This window comes from Spermophilus citellus (genome assembly GCF_964194105.1).
Source record: "Spermophilus citellus genome assembly, chromosome: 6".
NCBI lineage: Eukaryota > Metazoa > Chordata > Mammalia > Rodentia > Sciuridae > Spermophilus > Spermophilus citellus.
The window spans coordinates 101650607-101661672 of record NC_138187.1 but is presented as its reverse complement, the minus strand read 5'-3'; the positions used below and the strand labels follow the sequence as shown (position 1 = coordinate 101661672).

The 11066-nt window shown below is 53.2% G+C and overlaps 1 protein-coding gene across 1 annotated transcript in view; it reads left to right on the top strand.

The window, feature by feature from the left end:
* Positions 1 to 6965: 6965 nt before the first annotated feature.
* The window catches only part of GALNT2 (polypeptide N-acetylgalactosaminyltransferase 2), an 89810-nt gene continuing 85709 nt past the window's right edge, over positions 6966 to 11066 (top strand). Inside the window, exon 1 of the mRNA XM_081298068.1 lies at positions 6966 to 7226. Coding sequence (XP_081154194.1) covers positions 7110 to 7226 — 117 coding nt within the window. The 5' untranslated portion in view covers positions 6966 to 7109. The remainder of the gene's footprint in view (positions 7227 to 11066) is intronic.

The following is an 11066-nucleotide window of genomic DNA, read 5'->3' as shown; positions in this document are numbered from 1 at the left end:
AGTGTGGACAGGGCAAGGTGCCTGCAGTCATCAGTACTCCTGAGCCGGGCATCTGACTCCCAGCCCAGCTCCCAGGCTCACTCCAGCCAACCCAGGGCAGCCCAGGCCTCAGGGCCTCAGCAGCAGGCAAGTAAATGCAGGACATGGTGCCTGCTGGACAGGGTCTCCAGGAGCCCTGGGAGAGAGGGTGGACATGATGGCAGTGGGAGGGGACAGCTCACAGCCAACATTTCCCTAGGGAGGTCAGTAGTCCTCAGTGAGGACTTGGAGGGGGCCACCACCCTCCTCAGAGCCACTGTTGGAGCTCAGAACATGATATACCAAAATGTGGTGCTTTGGACCTGGAACAGGACACAGAAGAACCTGGAAGCAAGGTCTCCGGCCATCTGCTATCCTTCCCTGCCCTGCTCCCCAAGGTGGCTAGAGAAATCCAGATTCCTCTACCCACAGTGGGTCCTAGAAACTGGAAGCCCTCCCCACAGCCAGCCACGCCACCTGGAAACCTCAGCCCAGCCCCCCTTCGTGTGGGTGCTGGACATGAAGAGCCTCTGCCCCCTGGCCTCGTGGTGGATCATGAGACCCCCTCCCAGGGGCGCCTGCCACACTCCAGGAGGAAGGAGCGCTGAGAGAGGTCAGGAAGAGTCCAAGCCCTCAGGCCTTGCCGGGCCCCCTAGGCCTGTGTCCACCAGGTCAGACGCTGCTGTGCAGTCCCGTCCACAGCACTGCCTGCTACATCCCATCTGAGCGTGAAAACCATCTTCCTGGGTCTTTGGAGCTTCATTTCTGAAGGCGCCTGTGCCTCGTGGAGCTTTAGTGAGCAAGACCTGAGCCCTTCTCTTGCCGACCTGGCTGGGTTAGAAGGTCTGCCCTGCCCTCTTGATGGGCGAGTAGGGGTCTCTCCCCTCACCTTAGCAAAGAGCACTCCTCCACAGCTAGTGGGATATTCTCCTCCTACCAGGCCTGTGTGGCCTGTGGCACGGGATTTCAGTGGAAAACAACTCTGCAGAGAGAACCAGGGACGGCCCATCCAGCTCCCACAGAGCCTCCCATCAGCTCTGACCCAGGGAGACTCCAGAAAGGCCACAGGCAGAGTGACCAGGGAACAAAAGCCTGCTGGTCACCCTGATAGCCCAACATGCCCCTTGAATGAGGCAACGGCTACTTCCACACACCCAGAGGTTGCAGGGACCTTGCCAGCGAGGACATTCCTGGCCATCTGGTTCCAGCCACAGGGCAGCTGGCCCTGGGGCACACACAGCAGGGGACGGGAGGCACTGCTGCTGCAGTGGCAGGTTCCCACAGATGAATGTGGGGAACTTTTCTGGAAGCCTTAAAGTAAAAGGGCATGACAACCTTCTGTGTGTCACCAAGGAGATATGCACATGGAAAGTGAGTGCAGCCCAACTGCAGAGCACACAGAGTCTATCTTCACCAACAGCCCATGTGCACACCCAGCACCAGTTCCAGCAGCAGAACGTCTCCACAGCTACACAGCCAGGCGCTGAGCCTCGTCACCATCACCGCAGCCCCTCCAAGGATGCACTGCAGGGGGCCTAAAGCTCACAGACAGCTCACACTCCCTGGTTCTTCCTTCCATGGAGCTGCCTTGGCAAGTGACTCCGTATCCTGTGCCTTACCATAAAACCAGAATGGCGTTCACTCCGTCTGACTGTGGTGAAGCTCTCATGGATCATGGCAGAGGAGTACTGCGACGGGTGCCTGGTGGACGGCGCGCTGATGAAGCAAGGTTGCCACGAGCAGGGTGGCCGAGTCCTTTCCCGCGGGTCCCACTGCCAAACATTTCCCAGTCACACCTCACATCAGGATGTCCCTGGGAAGGCTGTGGTGGGGGTCAGCACTATCCATTGCCACCAAAATTTTGAGTTGATGCCACTAACAGCTGATTGCTGTTGTATGCCAAAGTGTCCCCTCCCAGGAAAGCAGCCCACAGCAAGTCCCAAGAGGGACAGAACCTGGGCAGGACTTTTCCAAATCTCCTTCTTGTAAAGTCCTTTGTACAGAAGTGTTTAGAGTTTGGGGAAGAGTTCTGATGATCCAAATCTGGTGTTTAATATCTGGCCCGATTTAAGCAGTTGTACCTTTGTTATTTATCTATCCTGACTGGGAACTTTCCCCCACTAAAATATTTTAGGAAAAGGAAACTCAAGACAACCGGGCTGTGAAAAGGCTCCTCTGTAAGGACACATTGTCATCGGACTGCACAGGGCCTCTGCCATCTCCGGCACCTCTGAGGCTGATTCATGTGTTGCTACAAGCAGGGATCCTGCCACATCAACATGACGTTGACATATGACAGCCACAGTGCTGTGCAGTACCCTGTGCTGACACAGGGAAAGGTGACGAGGCTCAGAGTACGCGGCCCCCAACTTCTGAAAACCATGGGGCCTGTGCATAAGCTGCAGGCGTGTGTGGCTGTGTCAGGAAGTAAACAGAGGCAAGAAACATGCAGAGGGAGAGCTGGGTGCCCGCCAGCTGCTGGGGAAGCAGGACGAGCCCAGAGGCCAGGGCTGTACAGAGTGAAGAGATGATTCAGATCCTGCCTCTTTTCTACTTTACAAACTGAAACTAAACCCTAAGAGCCTACTACACCTCTTAAATATACACGGTCAAACTTGGGAAAAGTTGTAATGAACAAAACAGAGAATTCACACCTTTCACCCCAGTCCACCAATTTTTAATGTTTTGTCACACCCATTTTATCATCCTGCCTATATTCTCTCCGAGTCTTTCAGGAGAGGCTAGTTATCAGCTGGTTATCCTGGGTCTGTGGACACTCGAGCTTATGTTTCTTGAGAACAACATGGTCCTATGTAGGTCAGCACACCGGGGAGTCTTGCATTCCTGATTCACGATGCTGTGAGAGTACTGCAGACAGGGTATTTCACAGAGCACAAGCTGGACGTCCAAGGCCCCAATCCAAGGTGGCGCCTCGAAGGCTGCATCCTGCTGAGGGGAGGAGGCTGTGTTCACCCTTGCGGGAGGGTGAAGGGAGAGCTGACTTGCAAACTCTCGGGGCAGTGCCTACCCCTCTGCTGGCAGAGCCCTCGTGACCCGAGCAGGTCTCGTTGGGCTCACTTCCCAGTGCTGGGCAACTGAAAGTTGAGTTTCAGCACAGGTTTGGGGGACACATTGAATTGTGGCAACAGCACACGGTCACCTGATTTTGCAGTCTTCCCCTGCCCCCGCACTGCTACCAGCTGGCATCCATGGGAAGAAAGACTACTGCCCCCCAACCTGGCACCTGTGCTCCCCCACCTGTGCTCAGATTGGACTCATAGGTTCTTACTGGATTCAGTTTGTTTTGAGGTGCACGTTGTCCGAGGTTTTGCAGGTCAGGGGCATGCTTCATGAAGGCTGCTGTCGCTCTAGAGCTGCACAGGATCACTCTTTCTTCTGTCCTTCTTTACTTTCTATCATAAGATGCTGTGGGCTCATCTAGTACCTTCCAGGCCCCAGTTATGGAATCAATCATGTCTTCAGGAAACGTTCTTATGGTAGATACGGAGTGGTCTTCAGCAAGCAGGTTCTGGGCGCAAGGTGGGCTTCCGGCTGCCTGATGTCACCATGTGGGCCCCCCGTGGACAGATCTAGGAAATGCGCACATGTGGTCTGGCCCCTGAGCCATGTGTGCACAAGCATGTGAGCATGCGTGTGTGTATGTGAAATGAGTTCTGACTGTCCTCTCCAGCCCCAGGTCCAGGTAGGGATCTTGCTGGCCTTTCCCCAGTTCATGCTGTATCTGCCTCCTTCCATGGTGGAAATTCCAGTTCCCCAAAACCTTGCTCCTCTGCTCGAGTGCTCAGGACCCATTGAGTAGTTTAATTGCTATATCCATAACACTATATATATACACACGGGGTGGGGGGGGGTGGGCGGGGGAGAATTAAAAAACCCTGGGGATGAATGGCTGAAGTATTTTGATTGAAAGTTACGAGCACTATTTTCTTATGTTATTCATTTGCAACATGGTTGGGTTCAAGTATTTCTGTTTGGATTTGTCTTATTCCCCACCCCCATCTGTTCTTTTTCTTTTTCTTTTTGAATATGTAGAACATTACATGTTTGCAAAACCCAAATCCAAAAAAAAGGTTCCTCCTCCTCTTCCTATCCCTCTCCCCGCCCCTGCTGGTCACCAATTGTATTGTTTTCTGGTTTATCAGTACTTTGTGTGGTTCTGTGTATGTTTTTGCCCAAACAAGCAAACCCTACCAAGCATACAGACCATGTGTGCATATTGTCTTTCTGATATAAGAACAGCTTTTGATAACTGCCACAGTACTTTGCTTTCATAACTTGTATGTTTTTTAACTCTCAGAGCATGCCCTGGAACACTCCACACTGCTCACAGAGCCGGCCTGGTCTTCACACTCTCACCCACAGTGCTGGCCAAGCCTTTGGCTTTTTGCCTATTTTGGGGGGGTGGGGGGGTAATCATTATCTTTTTATCTACAATGGATCCAATTAAGGCTGAATACTGAATTCTGAAGATGGACCATTGAACTTCCTATTCCTCACGACAGTCCCTTCGTTCTGCAGCTGCCACCGCTGTCCACCTCTAGAGCCTTGTCCTCTTCCACCTGAAACTGTCCCCATCACATGGATTCCCCCTCCCATCCTCCAGCACCCACTCTGCTTTCTGCCTGTGAGGTGGCTGCCCGGGCACCTCACGTCAGGGACATGGTGGCGTGCATCCCTATGTTGACACAGGTGCTAAGGGGGTGCATGCGTGCTGCAGCTTCAGTACACTTCCTTCTTTTCCAGGGCAGTGGCACTCACCTGGAGAACAGGGTTGTGCTGTTTACCCACCCGTCTAAGATGGTGTACAATACTACCAGGTATCTGGTTTCCTGTTTCCAATTCCTTCAGCTCCCTGCTCAGTAGTGGAGTTGCTGCATCTCGTAGCAATTCTACCTTTGATTGTGAGGAGCTGCCAATGGGCTATGGTCGGTGAGCACAGGGGCTGCTCTGCACCACGCTTGGCTGGTTCTGCCCAATGGCTCCCTAGGAGTCCTTGGAAAGCCCGTGTGTGGCACCCTCTGAATCCTGTACTGGTTCTCGCCTATTGGTCTGTGGCCTCAGTGCTTTGGGACAGCAACTTTGGCTGGAGCCCTGCTGCTGTGCCATCCTGCTACACTGTTGCCTCATTTCCACATTGCTCTCAGGAAATCTGATGCCAGCCTAATTTCTTATCTTCATGATCTTTCTTGCCTTTAAGGTTTAAAAGTTTCACTAAGATATGTTTTGAAGTTGATTATTCCTGTCAGTTTTCCCACAATCCATGGAAGGCACTTTGGGTTTATAGATTTAAATTTTCCCCTGTTCCTGCATGATTTCCCCAGTTAATGGTTCCAGTACCCACTCACTCTCAGCCTTGTGTGCCCACTTTAAGGACTCCAGTTATGTGTATCTTGGTCCTTCTTTCCTGACTTTCATTTCAACAACTTCCCTCGAATCTTTTTACTTCTTTATCTTATTTTCAATTTCTTGATTTTCTTGCCATTCTTCAAAATCCTTTTAACTATTTTCATTGAAATATATTCTCCCTTAAGTAGCTGGTAGTTATTCTTTCTTCCTGGGATAGATTTTGTCTTTATTTCCAATTTCTTTTCTGAATTTGGTCAACTCTCATGATTTCTTCCTAGTGTTTGTCCAGTCTGTCCCTGGTTTGGAGCTCTTGTTCCGAGCTGTGTGCACACAGCCACCAGTTTGGTGGGTGGCACTACCATTGCTTCCACTTCATGATTCTTGTGTGTGTGGTGGGGGGATTTTTATCAGGCCAACCATCATGGTTCCTTTTGTCATCATTAGAAACAGAATTAATTTTCTGTTTTCTTCTTGAGTAGCTTCTTGCCCTTGACTTGAGTTTTCCTGTTCCTGGGCATTTGGGGCAGGGTTCCCAGGTGGGGAATGTTCTCTCCCACCTGCATACAGAAGTGCAGATTTCACACATGATGCTGGCAGCTGGGGAGGGGCAGGCTGCCTTATTTCTGCAGGGTCTTCTCACTTCCTTCTTCTCATTCACCTCCAGGCCTCCAAAGGGCCTCAGCTATGACTTTTCCTATGACTTTTCCTTTTCCTATGACTCTTGCAAGAAGCAAGGTTTTCTCACAGCTGCCACTTCTTGTCTCCTCTCCTTTTTTTTTTTTTCCTCCTGCAAACTCTCTTCCCCTGATCAATAAAGTATAGACCTGTAGTGTTTCCCCTAAGTCTTTGGCTATAGTGGAGGAGCTCTGTTGGAATTTGTCTTTTCTTCCTTCTTCCGTAATCTGAATCTTCCTGCTTTTGTGGAGGATGTGGGTAAATACCATCAGCAGCTGCCATTATCCTGGGATTCTGATGCTCTTGAAAAACTGGTAATGTGTCAAGTGCTGGTAACATTTCTTCCTTTCTCAGGAGCACTGGCAACGTGGGCGCTACGAGGGCATGCCAAGGTTACAGTGACGTTGTTAGGACAGAGCTGTTTCTTACGCGTCTGGAGATGCTTCCTGCAGACTGCGCTCTTCTTTCAAGAAAACACCCCATGGAAAAGAAAAGAGAAAAGAAATTCTGCCGTCTTTCCTCTCAATTTCAAGTTTGCTTAACACGACCACCTCCTAGCTATTAAGACAGTTCCACCCAGAAAGGCGTCTTTGAAAACCACCTTCCCAGGCTCTGCCTTAACGCCCCACCTCTTCTTAAACAAAAAAGTGAACCTGACACTGGGGATGGGGGCGTTTTGCTGCTAGCTGAGAACGGAAGCTGAAGCAAACCAACCGCTAGGTCTGGCCCAGGGCCGGGCCTAGCGCTCCGCCCCGCCGGCAGCCACCTGCCATTCACGCCGTGCGGCGCTCGGGGGCGGGGCGCCGCAGCCCCGGAGATACGGCCCCGCCCCGGCTCCGCCTCCCCGCGCCGATTGGTCGCCCTTTGCTCCCTGACCTCGCCGCCGGGCCGCGCTTCCTGCCGGGCGCTGAGCGCCGCCCGCCCGCGTCCCCGCGTCCCCGCGTCCCTCGCGCCGGGTCCCGCCCCGCGCCCGGTCCCGCCCCGGCCCGCCCGCGCCCTCCGCCGCCGCCGCCGGCCAGGCTGCAGTCGGCGCCGCGCCGAGTGGGAGGATGCGGCGGCGCTCGCGGATGCTGCTGTGCTTCGCCCTGCTGTGGGTGCTGGGCATCGCCTACTACATGTACTCGGGGGGCGGCTCCGCGCTGGCCGCGGGCGGCGCGGGCAGGAAGGTGAGTGGCACCGAAGGCCCGCGGATGCCTGGCCCCTGCCTATCTGGTCCCCACCCCCGGCCCCTGTCCGCTTGGTCCCCACCCCTGCCCTCTGTCCACCTGGTCCCCCTCCCCGGCCCCTGTCCACCTGGTTCCCCTCCCCGGCCTCTGTCCAACTGGTCTCCACCCCTCCCCGCCTCTGTCCACCTGGCTCTCCCCCCGGCCCCCGCCCACTTTGTGCCCCACCTGGCTCCTGTTAACCTGGTCTCTCCGGGCCTCTGTTCTTATGCACCACCCTGACCTCTGCCCATTTGTTTCCCCCACAGTCCCCTGTTCACCTGATTTCCCCCCACCCCCGCACCCCTGCCCACCTGACTGGAGTCCTGTCCCCGCGCAGCTTGCGCTGCGCGGAGTGTAGGGGAGGGTGCTGGGAGCACAAAGGGGTGCGCAGCGAGCAGAAGGAGAGGCCGCCCTTCCTGCGCGGCGTGGACACTAGGAGTCAGGAGTCCAAGTTTCTTCTTGGCCCCTTGGTACAGGCGGCAGCAAACCCTCGCGCCTGCCTCTGGCCACCCTGCAGGCTGTGGTCGCTTGTCTGGCCCCCATCTGCCCTTTGGCGCGCAGGGCACAGATACTCGGAGCCACACATGCAACCGCCCCGCCCCGGCTGGCCTCCGCGGGCGCCACAACCCTGCTGTGCGGGCCCTGGTTCTCTCTGCCTAGCGTGGCAGAGTAGCCCTTGGCCTCCCGCGGCGATTGGGTCTCCTGCACTTGTATTTCCCAGCCCCACTCCCGGTCCATCTGGATGGGTGTTTTCTGTGAGCGCCAAGGGCCAAGCCATGAAGCTATGGGAAATACGGGGGCCACAGTGCGGCCAGTGGGATTTTGATATCCGAGGACTCAAAGCGCCAGAAGCCATAAGGCCATCCTGTACCTGGCCAGCCTCTGTGCTGTTGAGCTGCCCTACTTGTCAGAGGGGTTTTTGGAGTTTTACTACCGGCTTTGAAAGCAATCTTATCTTTTCCAAAGTCCTGTAAACCTCATTAGTGACACCAGGAACCCAAGATAGAGGTGGAACTCCTCTGGGTAAGAGTGAGGAAATGAACTTGTAGCCATTCCATGGGGACTAATGTGGCTTGAGCAGACATCTGGGGAAGTCTGAGCCACCATGTTCACACAGGACTTGGTGGTCTCTAGCCATCCCTTTTAGCTTGCATTCATTCATTCCCAGCTGCAGTTCTCGACTGATGCAGGTGGAGTGTCTGGTTTAGCTCTTGGTGAATCTCATGGGTAGCTTTATTCATAGGGGCAGTATGGGGTGGATGTCTCCATGTAAGGATGGTCAGGCTTTCAGGAGCTGACCTGGGCTCTCAGCCCTGCCTTTAAGCTGAATCTCTGCTGATTCTTGAATCCAGAGCAGGTGGCTTTGGAAGCAGTTTGGTCCTTTGAAAACCATAGAGTATTAAACTGGAATGATTTTTACAAGCTTGGCTTTCCAGTGTACTGCTCTGGCCAGTGATATAGCCTGGCCTGCTGGTGAGACCCCTTGGCCTTGCCACTGCCATAATACAGGGGACTAGAAGGGCAGGTTGTGGGGGCAGCTTCCCAGGGCTGCTTCCTTAGCCAGGGGCTGTAGCTGGTGGGCAGGGCCTTCTTGTCCAAGCCTTGAGACACCCCTCACCTCACACCCTTCACCTGTGATTTTTAGCTTAGAGGAAAGTCCAAGGAATCCTTATGGCCAGATGAAGACCAGGGAGAAGAGTAGGGAGGTGACTTACATGTGGATTGGGGTGCTTTGGGATGCTGTTCTACCAACCAGAAAATTAAATCCTACCCCTCAGAGGGGGGAGGAAGTAAATAAATGCCAGGGCTTTTGCAATTGCAGAAGACTCTTTGGCCCAATTGGGTGGACCCTGACATAAAGAAGGGAGGACCAAAGCTGGTTTCTGGAGGCCCGACAGGACCCTGCTGTCTTGGATTCCTGACCTACAGGAGAACTGTCTTCTGTGGATTGTTTCCCTGGGTTTAAACATGGATGTCTCTTCATGATGAAAGGAAATAAGTGTTTTTTTCAGCTTGTGGACGTAAATAAGACAGTGGCGTATGCATGTAATAGCAGAATTTAAATACTGTACTTTTTTTTTTTAAAGAGATAATTGGGTTTATATTTTTTCTTTGTTTTCTACTGTTCATGTCTGGGATCTGATTCCACATTCATCCAATTTCTCCACATCCTGAGGTTTTTCATGGGGCACTGGGCTTCAGGATTAGACCTCGGGGCTTGTCTGAGGGACATGTATGAGGGTTTCTGCTGTTTCAGCAGCGTGGCCTGGGCTCTTCACTGCGTACCCTGCCTGTTAAATAACTCATCACAGAACTGTTATTCTGCATTCCGAAAACCCAGAAAGTCAGCTCATTTGGATTGCAGACTTAACAAACCAGGCAGGAGTGAGAGCTGAGAACCGACCCCCTTGCACTTGCTGTGAAACTCAGGACTCTGTGCTGAGGCTTAGAATGTGTGTTAAAGCAATCTATGTGCAGTTTCACTTAACATTTCACATGTTTGTGGTGGCCTCCCTGCCCCATATTTTGCTCTTCCCCCTACATTTATGATTTGCACTCATGAGGCCACTCCTTTGAGCATCTCAAATGCTTTAACATTTTAATCATGTTAAATCTCCCCAGGGTCCTGGGTTGTTTGGCAGTGGATAGAGCTGCAGAAGAGAGGAAGGCATTTCTGTTTAAATGAAGTGGCCTCTGGGTGAAGTGTGGCTGCCTTGGTGGAAAGGACAGGGCTTCCAGTGGGAGAACCATGTGCTCTGCTGGGAGAGGGCTGGGCATGTGCCTTGGCCTCTTGCTCCCATCCTTGGGGGGCCCAGGGCCTGCAGAATCACCCCTCCTGGGAGCTGGTGTGGGAGCTAAGCCTTTGTTCTGGGGGTCCCTGGGTGGAGGACTGGAGCAGCCTCTTGCAGGTGTTGTTGGGGGGAGGGGGTCCTGGCATGGGGAGGGACCTCCAGGGACTGGAGTGTGGTACTAATTAGAGGAACTTTAGGTGTGCAATTGGGGAAGGAATTCAGGGCTAAGTTGTGGAGAGCTTCAGACTTGTTGGTTCTTGACTTGGCTGATTTAGGGAACCAGCAACTTTTTTGAGAGGCTAGTAGACACCCATGTGAAGGGAAAGGACACAGTCCCCACTTGTTGGCACTGAGTGAGACTTACTTTCTTCCTCTTTCTACTTAGTGTCCTTCACTAATTTACTGAAGCTCTCTGACCCTCAGTTTCCTCGACTTTGCATTCATATCCTGTGGCCTTTTTTGAGGAGTGCATGCTATTCATGGTTTCTGGTAAATAGTGAGTGCTGAATGACTGATATCTAAAAAAAGAGACTAGAAAAAGGAAACCTTCAAAACCTCTGGAAATGGTGTAGCCAGGGTCCTAAGTCATCTGTGTAACTGGGTCTCTTTATCCCTTGTCTGTGTCTCTGGAACCAATCTGGTTGGTTCCTTGACTACCATTAATGATGGACTTTGGGAAGTCATCTGCCCATGCCAGCTCTCACCCAGTATGGAGCCCAGGCCAGCTCTCTACTCAGTGTGGTATCACAGAGGGTTCCCATTGGTGGGCAGCCATCAAGAACGTGGGCCCACGTGCAGCTTGCCTTGGGGCTTGCTTCTGTAGTGGGAGACTGGTGGATGTTCCCTGAGTAGAGAGTCCTGGGCAGGAGGCTGGCCAGGCTCTCCCAGGCTCCTGCCCTGTCCCTCCTGTTGGGAGTGACAGCGGGCACAGAAGTGTGCTTGGTTTGCACCGACACGAGGCCCGCAGTTTCGCAGGTGTTTACAGGTCCCTGGTGAGCCTGTGGGTAGA